We start from the raw sequence: 26,204 nt of genomic DNA on the forward strand, positions 1-26,204 counted from the left end.
ACAGCTATCTTATACGTGCTTGCAACTTGTCATACAATTATGTCTTTCAGAAACCTCAACTGGCTTCTTTTTCTTCCTTCTCTATTTCCTTTTCAGAACCAAGAAATGCTGCATTTACATCAGCTGTCATTCTAACAAAGATACAACAAAAACAAAAGGCATAAACTATAAACTGTCACTTGTAGTCACATTTTTATTTGAAAAAGAAAAGATCCATAAAAGCCTTAAAGAAAAATCTTACCTGAAACTGCCATAGACTATGAGGAGAATAGAAATCAGGAAAGTAGACACTTGACTGGAGTCCACAAGGGAATATGCCCTGGAATGGGAAGAGAGAAGGCAGGTGTGTTATCCTGAGTGTCCATTTCTCCAGTAGCATTCGTGAATTCTTTTTCTTAGCATTATACAAACAGAGAACGGAATGACATCTTTATGACAGCTATTTCTAAAGCTGTTATACCATTTAGGAATATAAAATACATAGCTTGTAAGTTAACTTTTTTATATTCAAGACTGCAGCATACAAAATCTGTACAACAGTCAATGAACAGCTCAAAAAGCCTTGTAGAGATTTGTTCTCAACTCACTGCATTGAGATTCCTTTTTCCACAAACATGTGGAATTGCTTTCAGCATACCGTCTTGCACGTTAATAACACTGATCTCTGTTTTTCCTATGCCTTAGCTGATAATAGTTAAGTCGCAATATGGCAGTTGAAGTCAAGGTTCACTCAGTACAGAAAAAAAAAAAACAAACAAAATAAGCTGCAATCTGCATTTATTAAACCACATGCAGTTACTTCTCTATTACATCTTGCAAACCACTAGATAGAGGATTTCTGATAAAAATTTCAGCAGGAGAATTAAAACCCACCTTTATTTAGATGGATTTCCCAATATAACGTACTTACATGTTTAAAGCACAGAAATATAAATATTAGTTTTCCCCTTTTTTCCTACCCTTGACAGACCAAACCTTACTCTGTAGCTTACACCAAAACTTTCTTTGACCCATACAATGGGAGAGAAGCAACCTCAGCAAGTTCTCTGCTGGCACAAGCAGGGCTGACATACTTGAGGACAGAGAAATCATTAAGAGGGGACCTTGAGGAGCAAAGCAACAAGAACTCAGCCTGTAAGTCAAGAGAAATGATCTCACCCTCTACTTAGCACTCATGAAACTGTATCTAGAGTTTTGGGGGCCTCAAAAGAGAAAGCCCCAATAACTGGAGAAAGCCAAGCAGAGAACCACCAAGACTCTCAGGGTACAATGTGACAGGAGAGGCTCAGGAGCCACAGCCCAACCCCCAGCAGTTTTACAGCCACTTGTGCTGAAGTAACAGAAAAGAATAAGGAGCAATGTTAACTGCATTAGTCTTGTACTGCAAAAAAAGATCACTAAGCTTTTCTGAAAGCCAATTAAAAGGCCTAATTTCAACAAGATTATTGATATGGAACAAAGACAGCTGAATGATGTGATAGTTCCAAAGTAAATGTATGTCAGCAAATAAAAACTAACAACACAAGACAGTTAGAGAATCACACAATTCCACTGCCAATCTAGAAGCCATTTAGAGAAAATTGTACCACTTGACAGACGCATAAAAATATTTTTTAATACATAAACACAAATATGATCTTCTACTAAAGAAATTTAATATTAAACATCACTGAAAAAGACTGCTCTTCTAGATGAAATTGTATGCTTGTGCAGTCAGCTTTTAAGAAATGGGAAACCAACTGCTTTTGTTAATTACCATGAATAACTTCAATGTTACCCCCCAGTAAGAGTGAAAAACAGAAGTCTTATTTGCTCATAGTAGACCAACACATATATCTATAAAGCTTAAAATCATCTTTATATTGATTTCAGTCTTGTTTGACCTTTAGTTTCAAGGCTGTGCATCAGAAGCTTTAAAAGCATCCAGAAAGATGAAAACAGTTAATTGCAAATATGCCGTGTAAATAAGCACTTACAATTAGTTTATATAAATGGCCTTCAGGTGGTAGACAATACAGATCAGAGCACATTAGCTTTAGCTAATGACTGCACGTAAGCAGACAGAAGAAACAACTGACGGATGAATGCACTAGGTCTACGTCCTGGTACTAGCTTCAGTTTCAGGGCGAAACACCGCCTCACCCAACTCTGAGCTACTGGCAAAGGAAACTTTGTGTCCTGTTTGGATTTGAGAATTAATAGTGGAACTTCGCCCTTAACAGAATCCTCAGGAACGCCAAACGTGTAAGAAAAGCAAAATGAGGGAATGGAATTTCAGCTGGGTGTAAACACGTCGAGGGTTATGCACTACACTTATGAACTGATGTTCATAAAATCTTATATCCATAAATCGGCACATGCTTCTGAGAAGAACAACGTTTTCTGTACAAGTCACCATTCAGTGGCAACTTTGGAAGCTAGGATAATTACAATTACATTTCATCCTAATTACTAAACAGTAGTCAAAACAAGGTTGTAAGTGTTAGAAAGAATGGTAAAACAGATAAAACAATGATGATATGTGGATCAGCCCTGGAATAATCCATGGACTTTTTTTATTAAAAAATGAAGGCCCTTAGACAAAACAAAAGAAATCAAATATATGTAAACCCATTCTACACCATGACCCAACATAACCCTACTGATACGCTGCAGCAGTGATTAGGGCAGCTATCTGCTGCTTCTGTGCAAGGGAGAAGCCAGAATTCAAGTCCTCTCGTTCTGCACGAGAGAAGTGCAATAGGGTACTGATCTACCCACTGCAGACCCAGTGATATTTCCTGACTTCTCAAGATATCTGCAGCAGGATATCCTAAAATCTCACTGTTGGTATCACAGATACAGCCTGGGAAAGCTCCTGCTCATTGTCAAGGCAGCAAATATTCATACTTCCCTTCCTCGGGATGCAGCTGGAAGAAGAGCAATGCAAAGCGTCCAGCACAGCAAGCCCAGGAGTACCTGCGATGTGGGACTGAAGCGAGCAACTCAGGAACATCCAGCTCCCATCCCACGTGTCCCACACAGGCAGCCCTCAAGCAAACTCCAGGAATAAGTTCGTAGTGCTGAAGTGGGTCTTGTCGTAATAAAATCCTGGGGTTTTTAATATTTTGCCTCCCTGAACTATAAAAGGCATTGCATAAAATAGAACTGCTTCCTCAAATCTGGCACTGGACAGTTCACAAGCAGCCTAAACACCTTGATTCCAAGTAAACACTTTCTAACGCATTAATCTGGACTCGAGACAATCAGCAGGTGACAGAATCACGTGGAAGTTTGAGAAAGAAGATTACTTCAACATACTGAATATAATGCAAAATGCCAGACAGTAATCTGCACACCCATTTGCATTTTTAACTGAAATTTGAGTGATTATCTACAGCTCAACCATCCAATGGATTCCATACACATAAAACTGGATTCTCCTAAAACACCTTTTAAATACGCAAGTTGCATACTTCCACCACCAAGCATGGCGCCAGTGCCATGTTCTTTGCAAACGGTATCAGCCAAAACCAAAACAAAAACCCCACACTTTGGAAATTTTTTGGGAGCTGGAGTGTACTTTATGCATTAACATTTTACCTACCTTTCACTGTGCATATAAAAATGAAACCATTTTCCTCCTTTACAGTACTTTTATAAAATTAATAATTTGTTCTCAGAACTAACGGAAGCATGCACAGAAAATGCCTGTGCATAGAAGTTGTCCTTTGACTTAAATAGTGCTTTTAAAAGCAATTCTTGGTACTTACTATACAAAGAAATGACAGTTATTCTTCATTCTTGTTCTGAAAATTAATCCTGACTAAGACTATGCTAAGGGCTGCTGTCTTCCGAAGGACTTATTTTCGTGCAGTTCATCTGCGTGCCATAATATGAGAACCACCAACCCATTTCTAAGCTCTATTACATATGCAGAACTGCTCAGAATATGAAGACACCGCTGGCTTTCCCAGCTGAGAACATTTCACAGTTCTCAGACTAGCCCACCCACAATTCGACATCCCTGTGAGGAAGCTGGTTTAGAAGTAAGTCATTTAATCGGGCTATCAGGCAAATTCTTGCTACCCCAATGAAGCAACTAGTAACGAAACCAACCATGACGCCAACGACATTATAAAACCAAGCACACTGGTGGTGAACTTTTCTCCATAAGCTCCTTACACCGGCCAAGGGCAGAGAGGGAACTTCCTGAAGACCTGCTCCACGGCTCCAGACCCCACACTGACCCCGCACCTTTCCAAGGCTGAGGCCGAGTGTGATTGTAGTGACTTCCCTGCCAGGGGGGACTATTCCTGGCAGCTCCGCAGGCAGTGCTTCCAGCACAGAGCCTGCTAAGGCGTGCCAAGACAGAGACACAGCAAGCACTGTTCTGCAACATATTCCGCGGGTCAGCCTCGCAGCTCCACAGTGCCAGCATTGTCCCCACAACAATCCAAGCAGCGAGCCCCCCAGCCTGGCACGGGCCGCTCCATGGGCCTTTACCTACTGAGGCTCCCAGGGACACCCAGCCACGCCACCGCTGCCCAGCGGCCGCGCAAAACAGCCCCTGGCACAGCTGGCGTGCCACGCAGCCCTCGCCCTTCTGTGGGACGCAGAGAAGAACCTCTGTATGCCCAGGGGAACAGAGACCCGCTTCACTCCCAGCTCCGCAGGACGGTGACCAGCTCGTACAAGCAGCAATGACAGCAGCAGTGGCTTACAGACACTCACGAGCTCTCTTTGCCCTCCAGCCCCAGATCCAACACCACCTGTCTTTTCTCTGCCTGTGAGCCTTCACCTTGCAGGGACTCTGCCAGCTGGCTGCTGAGGAATTTAATATATTAAAATATTGGGGTTTCACTTTGCATATCTCCTTTACCAGCAAAAGATAAGAGTTGGTGAGACTCTCCCAAGAGTCCCACCAGCCTTTCTGAAGGCAAAGCCAGGGACCTTTTTGCCCTGTGCTGAGCACTGAGCATTTGTTTAGCCATGAGCCAGAAAAAGACAGAAGTAGGAACCCCGTGTGTCCCAATGACAGCACAGGGCACTACCTGCTACATAACCTACCTGTCCTGGGCCAGTCTGATGTGACCACAAGCCAGCACTGCTGTTGCAAAAGCAGCTTATTTTCAGCTTTCACCAGTCATCTCTGCTCCATCATCAACCTGTGCTAGCACAGCCATTTGCAAAACTATATGGAAAACTAGACTGGAGACTTGTCTGCTTGAATAGTAATGGAAAGGATGGGAAAGTTCTCAAATGCTTCAGATTCCTAATCTGGCATGTTGCTGGACATACAAATCAAGGAGGAAAAATTTTTCAGCAGCAACATTGACTTAAGTACCCCAAAACTCCTCAGAGATCAGGAAAAGTTTTATGTAATTGAAACAAAGCCCTCTTTTTGTTTGCACAAGACGTCAATTACATGTAGAATCAAATAAATTCAGTCCCTCAGACAATGTTTCAGGAGCAAAAGCCATTCCTCTGAGTTCCAGGTGCAAGAAATCATTGTGAAAAATTCTGCTGAGGTGGAGGGAGAAGTTTCCATAGCAATGCACACTGAAGGCCTTGGACGTGAATCATCCTCACACAAAAGTTGTTGTAACAGCAGCAAGATAAACTTCTGCATTTGTTGTACATACACCAGAGCAGCAAATAACTCACACCAACTTGAGAAGTGCACAGGGACCAACTTCACCCCAGGCTGCATGGAGACGGAAGATTGCATCGCATCAGGTACTTTCCTTTGTGTGATCATAATGTTCAGGCACTCTCAAGATTAAGGAAAACAAAACTACAAAAGGAAGGTAAATGTACTAAACAGGCTGGTGTGAGGATGGATTAAAATCTGACAGAGCTTTTGTGTTGTTTAAAGGGTCCAAATCTACAACCTGGTGGCATCTGTGATAGAATCACAAAAACTGGCACTGATAGGAATGTCAGATCATTTAATTCATCAAGTTATAATTTGATCTTACTTTGGGGGAAGACAATCGATCCGTCACGACTTATCTCACCTCTTGTTTGAAACCACCCACCAGTGAAATTACAGGGCTTGTCTTGACACCTAATGGAAGTCCTTCTGACTGCAGCTCCAGTCCAAACTTTTTATCCTCCACAAAAGTCCTTCAGCACTCCTGGGGGCCGTGCCACACCAGACACAACTGGGATAAGCAGGATCCAGCCATGAGTTCATCTGCATGCTTTGGCTTCTGAAAGATGTGGCTGCCTGAGAAGTGGCCACACAAAGCTTCACAGGCTCTCCAGCCCACATGAAAAGCCACAACTATTTATTCAATCAACACAGTACTTTTCATCCAGGCTTAAAATATGACTTCTCCATCAAATGCCCACTGTCTCCTCGCCAGGTAAGTGGTAATAACCCATGCCCATCAAAACATCTATCCTCCTTTTCCAATTTCCATTCTCTTCCAAAGGGAACTCCTCGGAGGCGGGTACCAGCATGGAAAGGGCAGCCACGAAGCATCTCCTTCCCTGCCCTATCATTCATCACTCATTTTCAAAACCTGCTGAATGCCAGCATTCAGTTTGGGTGTCCTGTCTCAGCAGACTGTCAGTTCTCTCAAAGAGAACCAGGAAACAAAGATTTGCTGGAAAGCTGGTGTCCAGTGATAATATCAAGGATGGGAAAAGTTCCCATCCCCCTCCCCTCCTCCACGGGTTTCATCTATTTCAAAAGCCATTTAATGCACTTATTGCATCAGTGATTGCTATTGTAACAGAGAAAACGTGAACAGAAAGTCAAGAAATACTCGTTGGTAAATCCCAGGCAAGAAGCAGAACATTTCACAATGCGCTTCCCCTGCCCCACCCCTGGTTTAGGAGCCACCAGCTGCCGGCAGCTATCAGCCTGCACCTGCACCTCACCTGGCTGCAGCGATCCTGCACCTTTGACCATAAAGAAGTACGCTACTCACAGAGGAAACGTGGTGTTTTTTCTGTTTCTTTGTCTCAACATTTGTCAACCATTCTACTATTTTATTCCTTAAAAGAAGGACAAGAGTATAGAGTGATCAGGACAGCTCATTGTTGAAAGCAATTCATTTTCCAAGCTACAGCACAAGTCACTGGTGAGCAGTCCCTGCAACACTTAATTATTTTAATAATTATTAATCCTTAATTTATTAAGAGGAGCACAGCAAACTCAAGGGCTCCCGAGCAGAGCCCTGGGGCACCTTCAAGAAGAGCTCCATCGCTGCACCGAGCCCGTTTACAGTTCATTGTGCAAATATTCGCTTTGCTCGGGGGTGGACTCCCTCCGTAGGCAAAGCCAACATGGCTTTTTTCCTTTGCTGGATTCCAGGTCGAAGGTATAACTAAAAAGCCTCTTTCAACCGCCTTACATGTGCAAGATATATACATATTTAAGAGCCTCCATTAGGCCTGACGCCAAACCAAAGTTAAATCTGAGTGTAACAGTTAAAAGTATAATTTTAAGCGTGAAGTCATGGCACCCACAGCTGTAAACATATCTCAACACTATTCCATTCTTTAGGATGATTCATAGGAAAAATAAGCAAATTGCTACGGCTTCACTTACGTTAAAGGACTAGCTTGTTTTCTAAAGTAAGCTTACCATTTCATCTCATTGTCATGTACAGATAAGCTCTGCTAAGTCTGAGTAATTTACTGAAACTCCTATCAGGGGAAAAAAAAAATAATTAAAGCGAGTCTGAAGTGAAAACAAGTAACGTGAGACATCCCACTAAGCCATATTTTCCTATGCGGGCCCAGCTAGGTCGCAGGCAGGCATTTCTAAGTTATCAGACGAGATAATCCTGCTGGTTATCACACAGATCTCAGAACATTTTCACATTATTAGGTACCAAACCTACGTCTTTACACATCCAATTAAAAAATTAATTCCCTCTTTTATCCTTTACAGAAAGCTGCTTTCCTGAAACTCTCCCCGTCCAAACAAATGCCGAGCTCCCGACTAAATTGCTAAGAGGAAACTGCTCTGAGCTCACTGTGACACGAAACTGAAGTGTACATTCAGAAAGGCATCAGGAGAGGCGATCTTGCAAAAACACATTTTCTGTTAAAAACATTATCTGAGCAACCCTTTTGGTTCAGCAGACTGTTTGCCAACAGAACAAAGAATTATATGTTTCACAGTGTTTAAGAATCACAGCAACTGGAAGATTTCCAGATTTCACATTCAGCTTGGAGCACTCACTTCCAGGCAGGAATGAGAGCACAACTTCCACTCGCTGTGCGAACGCCTAAGAATACTCATTAAAAAGAGCATTATTTCCAAGCAGCACTGAGCGGCAGCCCTGCACCCCAAAAGCATGCTAATACCGTCAGCTGCCGACCTCCCCGGGGATGCCCCACCAAACTTGGGAGAAAAATTGTATCTTCAAATAATTTGTACTGGTCGTATGTGTTTGTGTGAGAATCCAGCAGCCAAATAAACATCCAGGAAACACTGAACGCCCTTCACATTGCTGCAATAGAAAATACAGGCTTTTGTTGTTTCATACTATATATTTATAGACTGAACAGGGGGACTTTCACCCCTTCCCTAAACATAAAGATAAATCCACTTTTGTGAGGTTGTTTTATTAAGGAGGGCTGGTTGGTTGGCTGATCTGATTTTTGCTGCAAAATGGACTAATAAAAACAGACCAGGGAATCTTCCCTTCTTCCCTTCTCAAAGAAAGAGAAAAGATGTCCTGATTAACAGGGCATGTTTCTACTGCCAAATATATGTCACCACAAGCCAGGGAGGCCTCTCCAACAAAAGATTTTACAGTTGTGTCACAGGTATAAATGACTGCAAACATTTTTTGGAAAAAGTAAGCAAAACATCCGTACAACGTCTGCAATAATGGATTCCTATCAAAGAAAACAGACAGCATTTCAATGAGTTAAGCCAAACAAGAACATACAGAAAAACACATCTGATAACAAAACACACAGCCTGATAACAGTGTGTGTTTTACTCAACTCTGTATTTTCAGTGTCAGGTTTATTCCAGTTGAGCCGCCCCAGATCACCTAACTTGTCCCAGGGTGCTGGCTCCCGACTGCAGAGCAGCCCCAGCACACGGCCAAGCCCAGACAGCTCCAAGTGAGAGCAAGTAGTACTTCTTCCCCTTCTTGACACTTGCTGCAAAGGACTCCTGCTCAGGACAGGATTGGGTTGTGTTGGCCTGAAAATCAGATGTCTGAGGCAAAGGAGACTCAGAGGCAGCCCTGCGCCGTAGATTCCTGCCGCCTTAGGTTAGCTCACCTCTGACTTCAGAACATTAAGGGAGCTTTGCCAACAAAACCCCCTTTTCTTATCTTTGCCCTTTCTCTAGAAAAACTTACTTTGCTCATGGAAAGGAAATGACAAAGGTAGAAAAATGACACCAGCAGAACATCAAGGCGCCCTGACAGCTTATCGCTCCTGTGAAGGTTTTCGTTCTGGCCAGCAGCTGCACAATTACTCGACAGGAAACAAAGACGAAAGGAGTCAACGTGGCCAGGGACAAGGTGGGACTGAAACTCCTCCAGGAGCAGCTCGCAGTTAGGTGTGATTAAGCACACTGTAACACATACATCTGTAACCCAAGCGGTACTGGAGCTAAGTCAATTAAACAAAACTAACCTGCCTACTCCTATTTGCCTACGCAGAAGCTAACACTGCTTCAATTAAGTTAGCTTTCAAAAAAGACTTCAGGTACTGAGGTTCCTGCAACCCATGGCACTTTGGAACAGCCTGGGTTCGGCAGCCTTTCCCATTTGTTCTCACTAGTAAACCCTACAGCTGCAGTGTGCAGCAGCATCCATTTTTCTCTTGAAAACCTTAATAAAATTATCCGTCCACACAAGCCCTCTGAGCATGCAGAGGCTTCCAACACCCAGCTCTCCAGATCTGTTTGCTGCAGCTGCAGGGTCCTGCCACAGCACAGCACCCTGAGGTGCCAGCCAGCCAGCAAGGAGACCGCCAGGTCAACCCGGGCATCACCAGCACACAGAGTATACAGTGGGTATGAAAGGTAACCACGCTGCATTGCAAAGGCCAAACCATCAGTATGTTAAAAAAAAAAAAAAGTGTTTATGAGAATGAGAGAAAGAGATTAGACTCATTTGCTGATCTCTGAATAAGTGGAGCACTTGTATGGCCTGTAATTGTCTTCACATCTATTGATTTATAGAAGAGTTCAGCGTGCTGCAGGACAGATTCAGTGTTGCCCTCGCTTCACACAGACAGCCAAACCAAACCAGGAAGACAGTGCTTTCAGGGAGAGGAGAAAACCAGCAAGTATCAGGACAAGAAGTAAACATATAAAGATGAAAACATACATACACGTATGCATGATCTGTCTGACAAAGCAAGATGGTTATGGCTCAACCACAAGAATGAAGTGAAGTTGCACAATCCGCACAGGAAGACTTTCCTCCCGTGGAGCTGTTTCCATTTTCCACAAATAATCAAAAGAAGGACTGGAAGGAGGGGGAAGAGGTCAAATCAGGATCTGTTACGCACAATCCCTTCTCATCACAGCCACAAGCATATTTCTTTATGTAAATTTTCAGATTCCACCAGAGCAGTGAACTCTGCAAAGGTCAGTCCAATATTTAGCCTACCCCAAAGCTTTGCTGAAACAGCTCTTCTATCTAAATTACCACTTGCAACTGTATGAATTTTCCATAAATAGCCTTTTTTTACATCAGAAAAAAAGGCAAATCAAGGGTGTGGTTACTGTAATTTAAATCAACAGAGAACCACTGTGCAGACTGCCTACGCTTTTATGCTAGACAGCCTCACCATGATCCAAGCAACACTGCGCTTCCAGGAGGAGCTGCTGGAGATGTTAATGGTGATCCCCGGTGCAGGAAAAGTCTTCTGGAATTTTGACAGCTGAGACTTTCGGGGGCTATAGAGGTATCCATTTATATCCTTGTCACATATGCGAGCTGGAGTTTTCAGTCGCTTGGTAGCACAGCTCTGCATTAGCCATAAGACCATGCAGTGTTAGATTTAATTTTATTCTAGTAATGAGAAGATAAAAACTTCCTCAAAATCTTCAGCATTGGCTCCCACGTTGTACGTTTTGACCTCTGTAAGCCTTTTTCCACTTAACAGAGAAGCTCATTAACAGTAACTCTCACCTAAAACACCAGGATGATTCCTCCTTTGTCTGGAGGAAAATCCACTCGCTGCTCAAAGGCCAGGTCTCTCCTGCAAGAACTGCCACCTGTTCACAAAGCCTGGTCCTTGGCAGCACAGCGAGATGGCCACAACGCAGAGCAGCGGGGAGTTTTGCTTCACCAGAGCAGGAAGACCTCGGAGCAGGCCAAAAGCTTCCACAGCAGCAACACTGACAGCTAGGCCGGGGCATGACCCAGCACCACTGACACGATGAGTGCTGCAGCAGGAGTCGGAGCTTTCAGCCACCAGCATCTCAGAGGAGCCAAACCGTAGCTAGAAGCTGTCTCAGCTGAGAAAACGGGAGTTTTTGTTATTGGAAGGCAAGTATTTGTCCAAATCTTCACTACTGCTCTATCTGGATTGGGAAGAGGGTGGCGAGCAAATATCATGCTTGTCTCCCAGATAAGAGATTCACATTGATTTCTCAAGCTATTGCCAAAGAATTAGCATACAGCCTCTAACTATAATATGAACTGTAAAAGTGCCTGGAACAAAAAATAATTAATGTGTGTCTTCATTGAAAGAAAAAAAAAATAAAGCTTAAACAAGGTATTAGGGAAGCCATGGCTGCCTAAAATTATAACAATAAATAGCAAACCTCGCCTCCCACGCATTCAAAGAATCAACAATTCCCCGTGCATCAAAAATAAGCTCACATAATTGATCATGCTGCACTAGCTTTACCTTTGAGTACTGTAAAACTGTGCCATTCATGCTTTACATTTTTCTAAATTTAGGAAAGTAGGTGATAGTAAGACAGCTCCACGCTTGTCCAGCTCAAGAACAGTAAGAAGCCCCCTGGGTCTGTAAGAGACTGAAAGCTCTCCAACAGCATCAAAGGACTTCGGCAGACATGGGGACACACACACGTGCAAATCTCAAACACTGAAGATGAATCAATCTTTTCTCCAAACATACCAGTATGATCAAAAGCTGTATCGATATAAGCAGAAAGTATCATCATTGTTCCTGATAATACAAGAAGAAAGTGCTAGACAGAAAAAATGAGCCATAAGTGAGTCAAGAAACAACCAGCAGTTGAACACGGAAAATTTAAGGTATGTTTAATTCATCCACTGAAGCAAAAGCATTGGCTGAGAATAACACCCTTGTTCTGTAATGGTAGTATTACACGGTCCCCCTACGTTGTGCAGAAATAATGCTCTGCTGCCCACAAAATCAGAAGTATAACTCCTTATTTCTATACATATTTCAAAAAGCAAATGTAAGGCAACCCTTTACAAAGAATAAATTATTTTAAATGGAAAAAAAAATTCAGGCATGAAATACCATCAGGATCTACATCACCAGTACGTCAAAGAGCGGTCTTCTGCTAGTGAATGGATCCCTTCCAAAGCTGCACCTCAACACACACGGATTCCCAGGATTAGTTCAGTTACAACTGAGGTGGGGGGGGGAGGGGGAATTAAGCTTAAAGCTGGAACTTTGCTCTTGTTCTGATGCAAGTCATTGACTCTCAACTAACTGGAGATAAAATTCTCACACCCACAAGCACACAAGATGCCACAAAGAGAACAAATGACTATTTTACTTAGTACAGAAATAACACAGAAGCAGGTGAATCAGAGGGCTATGTATATTTATTACAGGAAGACCATTTCTGAGCATAAAGCACCAGCACAATACACCACAAAGAAACACAAGCAATTAGTGCAGCACATCTCCAAGGTACCTGCACCGAAGGCTCAGTGACTCGGTGTGGCATAAAGCTAGAAAACAGAATGTGGGCTTGAATTGTTGGTATGGCACTAAATGCATCTGAACAGACTCTAATGCAATTAACTCGTTAACGCTGCATATGATTCAGTCCAGAAGTCAATGCAGTTTTAACTTAGCAGCATTACTATTTCTCCATACCACAGAACCTAATGTTAGTATTTTGCATAGACACTTCTGCGCTCACATTGTTCCTGAGGTGTTCTCTCATCATCATCTCTCTTTTTAATCTCGTTTCATAAGAGCAAACAATGAAGACAGCACAGGAAGGAAAGAGGGCTAGGGAGGGGAAGGCAGACAGTGGTACTTCAGCGTGAGTATGGCTTTCCTGAGAGCAGAATTATCAGTCTGCCACTGGACCGAGTGCAGAAAAGAGTTACTAAAATGATTAGGAGAGATAAGCACGGAGTTTGTTCAGCCTAGAAAAATACACAGTAAGAGGACAAGTGGGCACCCATGCTAAAAGGAACACTAAGTGTGGCAACTACTGGATTAGAATGACCCCAAATTGTGCTACGAGCGATAGAGGAACTCACCCTCTTTCCTGACACCAACCAATGTGCTGATCCAGTTGAACAATTCCCCCCACCCCACCAAATTCGAGTTAATTTGCAGATTAACATCTCCGTAGTCCCATGAGCACTAGTGGCAACACAGGAGACGGCAGTTTTTCCAGTTCTGTGCATTGTGCTTTCTGAAGAAGGAAAAAAAAGGAAAAAAAAATCACCTGGACTCATTCCAAGCATATTACCCAGTTTGTTTTTTCCATCCTGAGAAACAAGGAGGAGGAGAACATGCCCTACTGCTCTTTTGCACCCACTTCTTCTAACTAGTATAGAGGTCTAATGAAGCAATACTGTTTGGGTGGATTATCAGGGGAAACTCACATGTTCAGCTTTAACCTGGCCCTCTGAAGCTGCAATGCTTACCAACAGCAAACTTTCGTAAAACAGATGTCTGCAATATTACATCACATCACCTTTTTGGACAGATCGAAGTACGTGGATCTTCATGTACAGGACCAAGTGAAATTTGAACGTGACCATTAGTACAGCCACCTGCAATTTTACCTAGTTTTATCAGTGATAGCATCATCTCAGTACCTTCCAGTCTTCTGCAAGCACAACTGAAATGTCCACACCAAATCCAGTCGGACAACACAGAGGGTGAGCCTGTAATATTTCTGCAAGCTGAGGGGTAATTGGCTCAAAATCTCCTAGAAACTTCAAACAAGAGCAGGTTCACATGGTTACTCACCTTTTTAAAGGCAAACTTCTATTAAAGGGCACCCAGGTAACATTACACAGGGCAGCAAGTTCTCTTCTCTTCAGAGGTCATCTCTGAACTTGCAGTGGTCATCCCAAACCAGAAAAGACGCAAAAGCACCAGAGATGGTAACCTCTTTCCGCATCTGCCTGTTAGTGTAACTTTCCTTTTACTTCATTTATTCAAATTATTCTAATTGAATGGGTGTTGTGTGCTAGACAAACTGGAACACATCAGAGCAGTGCGCCACTTCCAAAACCATTTTTTGCTTATGTATTCATTAAATGTTCCAGCAGTCAGATAAAATCTCCACCAACGGAACCCTAACCAGACAGAAGGCTAACCCAGCAGTTCTAGGAGCAGACATATCAGATTTTCAGGTGTTATTAAAAATTGTGACACACCCAACCACAAGGGCAAGGAAAATTTACAAATACAAGTCAGGTTAACTTCTATTTTTCCCATCTTTAACAGAATTGCTTTGAAAAGTGCAAGCTGGCACTTTTGCATGAATCCTGAAGCCCACTGAAACAATGCAGTTTCTGCTTTTTACAGCAATTATAGATTAGGAAAATAACAGCTCAATACTATTAGGAAAAATACAGAACCACTGGGCTTGGTACGGCTGTCCATGCACCAGCAGGCTTGGAAGGATATAATGTATGGTTGGCATCTAGGAGCTGCTGTAGAACAAATACTGCCTGGTTTGGAAGACGTGCTGCAGACACTGTAATAGAGGACTCAGCTTTCCAGGAAAATTTACCTGCTGGAAACCTAAATGCTGATCCTTCGGCAGTAATTTAAATTTACATTTTCTTTAAATATATGTAGTAAAAAAGAAAAAAAAAAGTGACCAGATTTGAACAAGACGAATAAACATAACTGACTTGTGAAAGAAAATACCTACAATACAACTACACAACTCGGGAACAGTCTGGTGCCATCACAATGCAGGCAGGCAGATATCTGTGGGGAGGAACAACCTCCCAGTGGACCAGCTAACACACAACTGGAGAGCCAGGTAAGCTTTTAGGGCAGGCTGGATGGGCCTTCGGGCAGCCTGGGCTGTGGAAGGCGTTGTGCCCAAGGCAGGGGGCTTTAAGGTCCTGCCAAACCGAGCCGTTCTGTGGTCCTGTCATTCTATGACTTCCTTTCCCAGTCCTACACCATACCTATTTTCTGAATCCAGAAAACAGATGAAGGACATTTTTCAACCTATCTCAATCAAAATCTACCTTTGTCAGCCAGAATGCAGACACCTGGAGTCTCAGAAACATTACAAACGGATTTTGTGTGTCTCCTGTACCCAGCCCTTCCCATCCCACTTGGCACCTCAGCTCAGTTTCATAGCTGGTCTGGACTGCCATGTCTCAAAGCCACCTACAAAAATACTACAGAGGTAAATCCTCCCGATATCCTTCAGTAATCCTCAGTTACTTTAAGCAACTGTCTGTTCTGAAAACACCGGGGTCCCCTGGGAAGCCAGAGATTACACGCTGTTGTACTACGTTTATATATCTGCTGATATTTCTTGCTCAGGAACAAAATGCTTTCCTGGAAAGGCTTTGTAGTAAACATCCAGACGTTTAACCTTCCTAAAAATAACACAATTCACCCCAGGAACGCTCTTTTACTCTAAGTGTGCCCCCCAGGCAAAAGTGCTCAGCTCAGAACTACAGGAAGACAACCTCACCTCAACAAAAGTTACAAGAGTCTACACACGAGCAACAGAATTTGCTATTTTTGAAATACAAGAAGAGAAAATGACCTTCATCAATATGTAAGTGATTAACTTTCATCAGCCATGCCTGAAGTTATAAATCAAATACTACAATCAGAGACAGAAAAGCAAATTAAATACATCTCATCCACACACGCCAATTCCAAAAGTTTACAGCAGCAAAGATGCAGAACACAGTAGAAGAAATGTGCTGATGCTTCTCGACCTTCAAAAATAATTTTAACATTTAAAATTTATAAGTAGTATCTAGCTAGAACAAACTCATGCTAAATTAAATTATCAAGAAGGTAGAAAAATAAAAATGAGCTCTGCACAACTTCATCTCAAGCTGGGGAAAAAAAAAAACAAACCAAAACAATGGGAAGCGTGATTCAGTCTCCCTGCGAGTACTAACAGGTACTAGACAACCACTCAGTTACTAGTTGATAGGTACTAGACAACCATTTAACTGCCACTAGTGCTGAGCTGCTGTATGACAACACAGAAGCCTCTGCATGAGAAGCAGAAGGCGCTTTGGCATTTATCTCCACTGGGCATTATTTCTCCCCAGATCCAAGTGACCACTTGAGAATTAGACCAGAGATCCCAGATCGCTCAGGCCAGATTTTTGCCAGGAGCAGTAAATGAAGACTAAAGTGATGCTAGTCCAGGGGCAGACTAAAGCGGGGCTGGAGAAGCTTCCCCAAGTGCTGGAGCAAACCACAACTGAAATCCCATGGCACTGTATCTGGAAAGCACACACACACACACACACACACAAAGACTTTCCCTTTAGGCTTCTCTAACACCCTGGAGCCCAGCAGAGGCTGCCACCAAGGCACGAGCTGCTCCGGCACTTCACATGAGGCAAAGCACAGGCTCGAGCAGTTTGAAATCCACCAGCACAAAGCTTAAGATACTTTTCCTGCCTGTTTCATTTCTCGTATTTTAAAACAGATCTAAATCAAGGTATCTGAAATGCAAGAAAAAACAAATCTTTCTGCGAAAGGAATAAAGTTGGGAGACATCTTAATGTGATATAGCGACAAAAAGGCTGCAGATAGGATTTCTGGATGAAAAACTGAAGAGAACTTTTCTTTATCCAGGACATAACGCTGGTTTGTTCAACTGTTTTCCTCTAATCTCTCCAGGAATTACTACAGCACTACAACTCTCAGCACATTTTCATCCCTCTTCTGACAAGGGCTCACATTTATTTGTGACCCTACAAGAGATGCCTAAATTACTGCATTTGTGCAAATCGGTGCAAGGTTTCCAGACTAATTAGTACCTGCTGACACCTCACTGCACAAAGGGGAAAACTTGACCTTTTTTTTTCCCCCAACTGTCATATTCTCTATGAACTTATTTGAGATGTTCACTCAAATGGAGTTGTGGCAAATGGATAGAGGCGAAAAATGGATGCTCAAGTCCTCCTACAAAGGGCGTCTTCAGCGTTTCATTCACCATTTCAGTTCCCCAAGTCAGTGCAGAGAGGCATTCTGCTACCAAGGGTTTTGTGTTATCCTCTGGCCTCTCCATTCAGTTCATGTATTTATACAGTCCTAAATTTGGAGTCTAAAATTAGATGATGTGAATAATTTCTGAAGCAGAGATGAGTAATAATTCAATTGATCTACATAAACTTTGTATAATAGTTGGTATTTTCTTTCTCTGCTGAGTAACTTACTGTGAAAGTAAGAAACATAAGGGTCAACGATAGTTCGATTTTGGAAGACTAAATACAAAACATACACACAATCCAAAACAGTTTTCACTCAGTTTAATTTATGGTGAAGTCATTCTCCATTCTCTTCCCACTGATCAGCTCTCAATTCCTATGTTCAGCTAAGCAGCCCCATGGGAAACCACAGACATTACTAAATACCAGGAACTCTGCAAAAGGCAAATGCTGGACATGATCAGGAATGTGATGATGAAGTGTTTGCTCTAGGCTTCTTTCATGTTTCAGAAAGCCAATTTGCTTATCAATTCCTCTTAGGAAGAGAGCTGCAGAGATTCCAGAAATGTAATCATCTGTATGAAATCAAGTTTCACACACAGGGACTAAAAAAGTATGAACCACAGTGTCCACTCTCCTGGGAATGAAAGAGGATAAGTATCTAATCACATAGGTCCTCAACGAAAGAAAACAGGCATCTTTTATTAAGAAGAAGACAGACTAGAAAAGCACATCCTTTAACATCAGGCATCGTATTTTCTCCTGCACCAGGCAGTTTGCACGGGGCAGCACTACCCAGTAGAAGATCCTGGGCAGTGTGAACTCCTACACTGAGGACATCTTAGACTCTGGGGCGTTAGCAATGCTGATGATCTTCAAATTTTATATTAAAAATGCATTACAAATAACATTATATGAAGATGGGAAAGAGGACACAAATTATCCATCACTATTCAGACAAGATGGAACTGAATCCACAACACTTATAGCAGGAGGATAAGAAAAGAGGCTATCTGCTTTGCAATATGCAGTCCCAACACAAAACAGAGCTACCATTAGTTTTGGAGTCTCCAGTATTAGGTGTGGACCGTGAAGATACTATCATCGGTCTTCCTCATTGTTGCTGCTTCCCAGGTGTTTAGCACATACCTTAATTAGGCCTCCTCAGCTCTCTGAACTCCAACCAACACAAAAATAGGATTTATTATCTACTTCCAGACACTGCAATGCCTTCCCATTCAGCTTACAACTACAAAAACGGTTCTTTGTGAGTTTTGAGCCCTGCATGGTAAACTCTGCCCAGCATTAAACTGCCAGCAGGCAGCTATTTAGGGAACTCACGGCCTTCCCAGTTTCAGGCCCTCAGCACTAAACAGAAGGGTCTCTGACCTTGTTTCCCCCTGGTGGAACACGAATCTGGTTCAGGGCACAACACATATCCTTACCGCATCTCTCCTTGTGTACCAGGCAAAAGGGGACACTTCAAAATACGGGACTCTTCTCTTCTACCTTCAGTACGCAGATATCACGTGTCAGAAGGTTGTATTTTATCTGTAAGCTGGGAGCTACCTTGGCATGAATTCTACAAATTTATAAGACAGATAAATTGTGAGTATAATTAGGCTGTATTCTTTCCCTGCCCATTTTTCTGTGCCATTGTAACAGTGTCATAATTAGCAGCATGAATTATTTGCCATGGTAATAGAGGAATGAATGCACAGAATGATGATTTCCCTGAAAGTTCAAACAGAAGGCACTGGCTAGAAATACACCACCTGAAAATTTATTAGCAAAAGGACATAGAAAAAACATAGCACTTCTAGGCCTAGACTACTGCGCTGAGTGAAACAATTCTCTACAAAACACAGCATAGTTTTACCTAGCAATGAACAGGCCTGAAGATGACAATTACACGTGGTGCAGAACGTAATGGCTTGGTCAATTAGCAAAGCAGGTAACTGATTGATTACCTTGCTATTAAATTCTGCTCAGATCACAGACTTCCCATCTCTTCCCATCTCACAAAAACAACACAGACCTTAAATCCAAACAAAACAGTCACGTAAAGGGTTTCTTGGAGAAATTTATAGAGTTTTTGCAACTCCCCTGTGGGTAGGGCACAGCAGGCATAGGTAGCAAGGTTTTGTAGCTGATAGAAAATGGAGCAACACCCTAAGAAAACTAGGAACTGCAGCTAACCACATGCCAGCAGAAACACAGCACGCTTCTTGAACCTCACCTGCATGCCTTCATGTTCCTAGGACCTGTCCTCCTGGGGAGAGAGGGCCCCAGTCCCACAAAAGCTGGTCACTGCCCTAACTGCTAAGTGACAAGCAAGTTCTGGACACACCTCTGGTGTCTTTATACCACAACAAAAAGATCTGCAAATTGGAGCTTTGTTACGAGAATTGCAAATGGTATTAAAGAGCTATGCAGAACTTTTATTACTACTTGGCCTTATGGTCCCTACTTGCCTTGTATCAGAAATGGGTGAAGGCCTTTAAATTTAGTATCCCAAGGCTAATAAAAATGTTTTGTTAGCAATGTGCTAAACATTTAACTGAAGAGTTCATCGTATCATCAAGAAAAAGTCCATTTGGCATTGATTTCTAAAAATATGTCAACATATTAAGACCCAAGACTTTTAGTTATAAAACATCTACTACTCAAAGCAACTTTTTTTTTTTATTATTATTATTATTTCCAACAAACACCATGGATTTCTATTAGTTGGGCATTTTGCAAAGTCTAACTTGCACAGAAAAATTATGGGACATCCACTCCCATGACAAGGCACCACACTTCGTAAGAATCATAAGTTCAGGTAGTTCCCTACAACTATTTTTAAATTACTTCCTTTATTTCTTTCTCTTGCACAAATTGCCAGTAAAAGAATTAGTAAGGCAAAGAAAAGGAGACTATGTTGGACCCCTTCAGATGACTGGAGAATTTATTTGATGTCCAGAGGGGTCAGAAGATTCCAGTATCTCACTTCAACAAGCAAGTCTCAATTATGAAAGACTGTGGCACTGCAGCCTTTCCACATTCTTCATCTAGAGCCTATTAATAAATTGCCATGGAGTTCTGGAACCCTCTTTATCCAAAGCTATCCATTTCCTTTGCATTACCAGGATACAGGATATTCAACAGCAGGTCTCCTAATAGCACTGAAAACTTCCATTACAAAAAAAAAAAAATCAGCCCCGCAACAGTTCAGCTATAAATAGCAAATTCATGGCTACTATTAGTAACAAGGGATAACAAATGTTCACGCTTTACCATGATGAAAAGAAACCGTATTAATGTTTTCCAAAATTGAAGCAGTAAGTTATTTGAACAAGGTTCCAGAAAATTGAGTCTTCCACATCAGAAAGCACAGCCTGTCTTCTAGTAATGCAATTCAGCCTCGTCTCGGAGGCTGTCAGTCACCCAAGTACCGAAACGGCATTCTTCTGAAGAAGGCTGTTGAAGATAAATATCCTATACAACCGCTAGCTCCATTTCACCTTCCTCCTCTTGTTCCTCTTACGCCGTGAGGACCCAAACACCCAACTTCCTCCGAAGATCCAGGGCTAAGTTCACCGACCACATGGCTGACGCACTGCGCATCGTCCCAGCCGTGTTTATCAACACGGCCACGGCTGTCACGGTGCCAGCAAGCAGTTAAAGGGCACTGACAAAAGAAAACAGGTTAATTACGTGACAAAAAGAGGGGACTCAGATATTCAAGGAAATTCCTGGACCTCTGCTAGCCTGCAAAAGAAATCCCAAGGTGAAGAGCAGAGCTCCACACCAGAACCTCTGTGCTGAGCCTGTCCTCAGCCCATCCACACCGTGAGGATTTAGTGTGGCCACAGCAGTCAGGCACCTGCCCCGTGGCTTAATTACGTTGATTGGGGTGAGTCTTGGTTGGGTACAGCAAGAGCTAGCCAGGCACTTCTCTGCTGCTAAGCACAAATCACCCAGCATTACACGGGACAGCCCGTCCTGCTTCTGAAGACCTAATAAATGACCTCACCTTGAAAATCTTACTGAAAAGCATTTTAAGATAAATAGATACTCATTTTGGCAGCTGTGCTTGGACAGGGAAAAGACACTGAACAAAAATAATATCTAAGTATTTAAGACAATAAACCCCCTAACACACCTTTAATCTGATTTCTTATGGGACCCAGAGAGCCAGGTAACAGACCAGAGCAAAGGTCAGACCTAAGGAAGGGAGTATCCCCATCTGAAGCAACAGACAAGAACACTGAAAAAATGCAGGTTTCATCACACACGTACAAAGGAATACCACTACCCAATGATATATCTGATCTCATCAGGAGCCAAAAGATTAAGCTGGTCCTCTTCTACCTGTACAGCTTTGCTCAAGGCATACATTATACAAGGGGAGTCCATTTTGAGCGGCCTAACTCACTCTCAGAGTTCCCACCTAAAAATGTCCTGTGCCTGTTTCCATATGCCCGACTTCCCTCCTGAGCTCCACCCTTTGTCGCTGGGCTCCCATTCTAGCACTGCTCCTTGTCTTGCACGGGCAGCCCGAGGTCCTGCCTCAATCCAGGAGAGTCAGCAGTCCTGGGCCACTGTAAATCTGTACCCAGTCGTGGACTCTGTAACTGCCAACACACCCAGGGGCAGCAGTGCAGGTACCCGGCCACCAGCCTTGGTCACGTAACACTCCTTGGAGCCAAAGCCCAATCCAATAGGTGTTCGTGCATGTTTGTAACGCTTCTTTCTGGAAGGGATAGAGCCGATCGAACAGAGCCGAACTCTGACAACAGAGCACGCTGCAGGTCCCACCTCTATGTAAATCACTGTGTGCACGGAAAGGAAGTGCAACAACCAACGCTTCACAGCGGGCCAGAGACTGAGAAAACGCAGGAGTATGTGTACCAGAACCTTACATCTGGTTTCTCCATGAAACACTGATATTTTGGTATCGACTGCTACAGAAACGTGTGACATACATCTGCAGCACCACCGGGAGGAACTAATTTCCCAGAGGCACAAAGAAACAAAGGGAAGGAGACGTAGGGTACTAAAATAGCCTAAAGGATTCTGATTTTTCTTCATGTTTGTATCCCTGATGGTTGCAGAACTGCACATTGGAGCATAAAGCCAAGACAAGCTGCTGTGCTACTCCCACCTAGACACCAGGAACAGCCCCATGGTCCCTACCACCACTGTTTTATTGCTAGGCAAAGAGTCTTCAGGTTCAACACTACTCAGATTACGCAGCAGAACAGAAAGGAACAGCAGCAGTCTGCTGTCACCTAGGAAAACTGAAACAGTATTGGAGACAAACAGTAACCAAAATCAAATAAAATTTAAAGAGCACTAAGGAGTACTAAGGAATAGTAAAGCCTGCCAACCATTCAATCTAAGTGTTTACCAATTAGGTCTTAGAATCAACAAGCCAAAATCAAAGTCAAATTGATCAATACGACCTTGTTATACAGCATGAGCAGCTCTGTGTGCTGCTGATGAGCTCACTTACCCACACAGTACAGGATTATGGTATATACATTATAATGACTTGCACGGGTAGAATTAAACACTATTTTCATAAAGAAATCCATAAAAGAATGACTTGACACCACCAACACCAAGCCATGAACCTTCAGCAACAATGCTGACGGCACGTTCCTGCACGAGTTAGAGCTGCAGCGTAGCCCAAGCATGCCTAGATGAAGCCGGGAGCCTTCCTGGTACCAGGCCTGAACCAAGAAAAACCGATATCAGACAGCGGCCGGGGAGAGGGCAGCCAACAAGACCACCCGCAATCGGCAGAGAGAGGGGCTTTGGCTGCCATGGGAATACAAATCACCAGCCCACCAAAACAGGCACCCTGGTCCTGCTGCTCCCAATGAGGAGAGAAGCCGACTTAAAAACTGAAAAAGTCTTAGGAGGAGCAAATGTGGCCAGTTTACAGGCACACACACCACGTGCATGAGAGGAGTTGTCCAAGGGTAGGACCGGCCCGGACCTGATCCCTGCCCTACAGCCCGAACGCCAGAGCAGCATGGTGCACTAACACACTGCCTGTCAGGCTGCAGTCGCACGTGCAAGGAACAGGCAGCAGGAGAGCAGATGGAGACGGCTTTCAACAAATTCTAGCCCAATATCTAAAAAACTTTGCTTGCAACAACAACAAGTAGGAGCACTCTTTAGAGATGGTGCTTTGGGATTCTTATGAAACTTCTTGCAGAGAAGCACCCTGCAGAGAAGTATTTCTCTTTTATGGCAGACTTTTCATCTTTGATTTAGCTATAAGGTAGCTTTTTTTTTTTCCATGCTCCATCTGCAAAACCATAAAAAAATAAAGAGAAAGATAACTAGTTGGAAAACTAACACTGGGGGTCTTGTAAGGCACTTAAGTATGATAAAGAGGTTCCTTCTGTTCTGTACCATCTGTAACTGCTTACAGCTGCATCTGCCTAAAAAGTAGGCAAGTTCATAGCTTTTTTTTTTTTAAAAAAAAGCTCTTCGCTATTTAGCTTTAAAGTTTCCTTTTTCAAGAAAAAAATAAAGCTCTTTAAACTATGTTCAACCAAAAAGCTTAATTAGATTCTACTCTTCATCTTCAAAACCGTACAGAGCTCGTAATATTCCCCATGAGAGCTTTCAGCCCTTTGTGATTAACTTCTCGGAGCAGCGATTCAAGTGAAGGCACGGGATCAGCCATCTCAAGAAAAGGGTTCACAGAGCAGACGATCTTCCCTCCAGCAAACAACCACCAATCTGAATGTCCAAAAAGGACCAGAATGACCTCGTGCCTTCAAACCTCGAAAGCAAGACACGCTTACCTCACCAGCCAGCAGTACTGGCCGCAGAAATCCATCCAGCCCAGCTCTGTTTGCCTCCTGCTGTTTCGCCAACCTCACCTTTAGCTAACAGTCACCTGCAGAATGCACTTCCCAATGACTAACTGGGCTGAAGTCATGTTACACCTATTTTATCTCGCCAAATGGGTCTGACACAGATGCTGCTGAGATAAACCACCACTGTAGCCCTGTAAGCAGGAAAATTGGACTAGTAAAAACGGGCCTTTGTATAACCACTACCACCGAGCTCTGCTCTCCTATGTCCACCATATCTGCACCACCAGCTGGCGAAGTTTTTACGAGTAGGAAGTCCTACCAGCTTATTCCAACCACAATTCAGAATTCACGTTGAATTTCTAACTGCCCTAGAAGTTACCAAAGATTTAATTCAAGCTTTAAACTGGAGTCAAGTGAACTTACTAATTCAAGTATCTACTGAAATGAAAATGAAGACACCTGCTGCCAGCTGGAGCTGCACGAAACCCCCCTGCAACATTACCTGTGCACCAGCACCGTGGAGACGGGCGCAGCAAACGCACGGGTGAGACCACTCAGTTTTCTGGCACCATCCATAACGCGGCTGTGCTGGGAATCCATTTGTGCAGTGCTCCTGCTCTTATAGTTTGAAGCTGCTGTCTATGGCAGTATTTGGGAATATATTGATACGGGAAAATGGCATGTGCCAGGAGTCGCCAAACTCTGTGATTCAGTGGAACGCTAGCAACCATCTCTGTGAACTTCTGCCAAATTTTTAAAGCTATTTAAAATGGTGCATGGAGTTAGGAAAAATCAGTACGAGCTTACTAGAAGTCATCTTATGACTAGTTACCAGATAACAAAAGGATTTTTAAAGATACCTTTGTCCCGATACAGCAGAGTCCATAGGAGTGAAGGAGTAAATCTGGGCTTTCAAGACAAAAAACAGCAAGCAGAAAAGGCCTGGCAGGGCAGAACTAACGGGTAGCAGTAGAGGACTGGGGGCTGGAAAAACCAGTGGCTTCCAGTGCACAGCCCAGTTTCTTCTTTTAGCAGCTGAACTGAAGACCAACCTAGATTCAAGCCTATTCCTTCAGATAAGCTTGCCAGCTCATGCCTGAAGTCAGAGACTGTGTGTGAACAGAGGGTGGAACCCCGTGGGTCCCTCCCGCTTCCCCCACGCCACCTCTGCAGAAAGGCAGCTACGGCATAAAAATGGAAAGGAGTCATTCCACAGTTCATCTCCATAGCCATGCTGCACTAGGAAATACCTTCCTGGGTAAAAACCTTTGAACTAGCTATGGAAAGGAAAGGAAGAACATACAGAGCAGGCAGAGAAACAAACAAAAATACTATTTTCAGAAGGAGAGAAAAAGTGAGTCCAAAACCATCATTTTCCTTCAGATTCCGCTGGTTAGGGAAAAATGCTAACATACATAAACTGTAAGATATGATTCTCTCTCACCAGCTTCTACGTGGGCAACTTCAGGAACAAGAGAGGCATGTTGAGCACAAGGCTGTGCAATAGCAAATCATTTCTTAGTGTGTTTTCGGCTTGAGGAGGCCGGCTGTGATGATTTTAAGGAATCTCTGTTCTGACATCCTGAAAAAGTAAGTCACTTCATCCTTAGTCCCCATCTCCACAAGCACAGTACACGGCTAGCCTCGTTTAATACATGTATTACTTTAGCATAATTGTCGTGGGTTATTAAAAAATCTTCTGTTCTAACATGTAAGTTATCAGTTACCCAATAGCCTTCCAAAAAGGAAGCTGACCACCCTTACTTTCTCACACTCCTGTGTGTTCCATACCATTTAATGTCACATACAGCCACAGAGGCTATCCAAGTGAAGTTAGGACCTGAGGTGCAGAGCTGGCCCTGAAAAGAAACCCTCAACAGAATCTGATAATGAAGATGACAGCACAAGAGCTACACAATTAATCAGTTCCAGGATAATCTCATCGTGGCGCTTCTGGTGGACAGAAGGACACTTGCTGTGTCACGAGAGCAGCGTTCCTGCAGAGAGGAGACGTGGCAGATCAAAGCATTTCAAGCACAGACACCAC

The 26,204-nt window shown here is 43.1% G+C and overlaps 1 protein-coding gene across 2 annotated transcripts in view; it reads right to left on the reverse strand.

Annotated features, from left to right (window-relative positions):
• Positions 1-26,204, reverse strand: part of SPPL3 (signal peptide peptidase like 3) — a 57,954-nt gene that overhangs the window by 25,002 nt on the left and 6,748 nt on the right. For both annotated transcript variants that reach the window (XM_027470105.3, XM_072024185.1), the window contains exon 2: positions 242-319. In XM_027470105.3, the coding sequence (XP_027325906.1) occupies positions 242-319 (78 nt within the window). The remainder of the gene's footprint in view (positions 1-241; positions 320-26,204) is intronic.

Source organism: Anas platyrhynchos, chromosome 16 (assembly GCF_047663525.1).
Source record: "Anas platyrhynchos isolate ZD024472 breed Pekin duck chromosome 16, IASCAAS_PekinDuck_T2T, whole genome shotgun sequence".
NCBI lineage: Eukaryota > Metazoa > Chordata > Aves > Anseriformes > Anatidae > Anas > Anas platyrhynchos.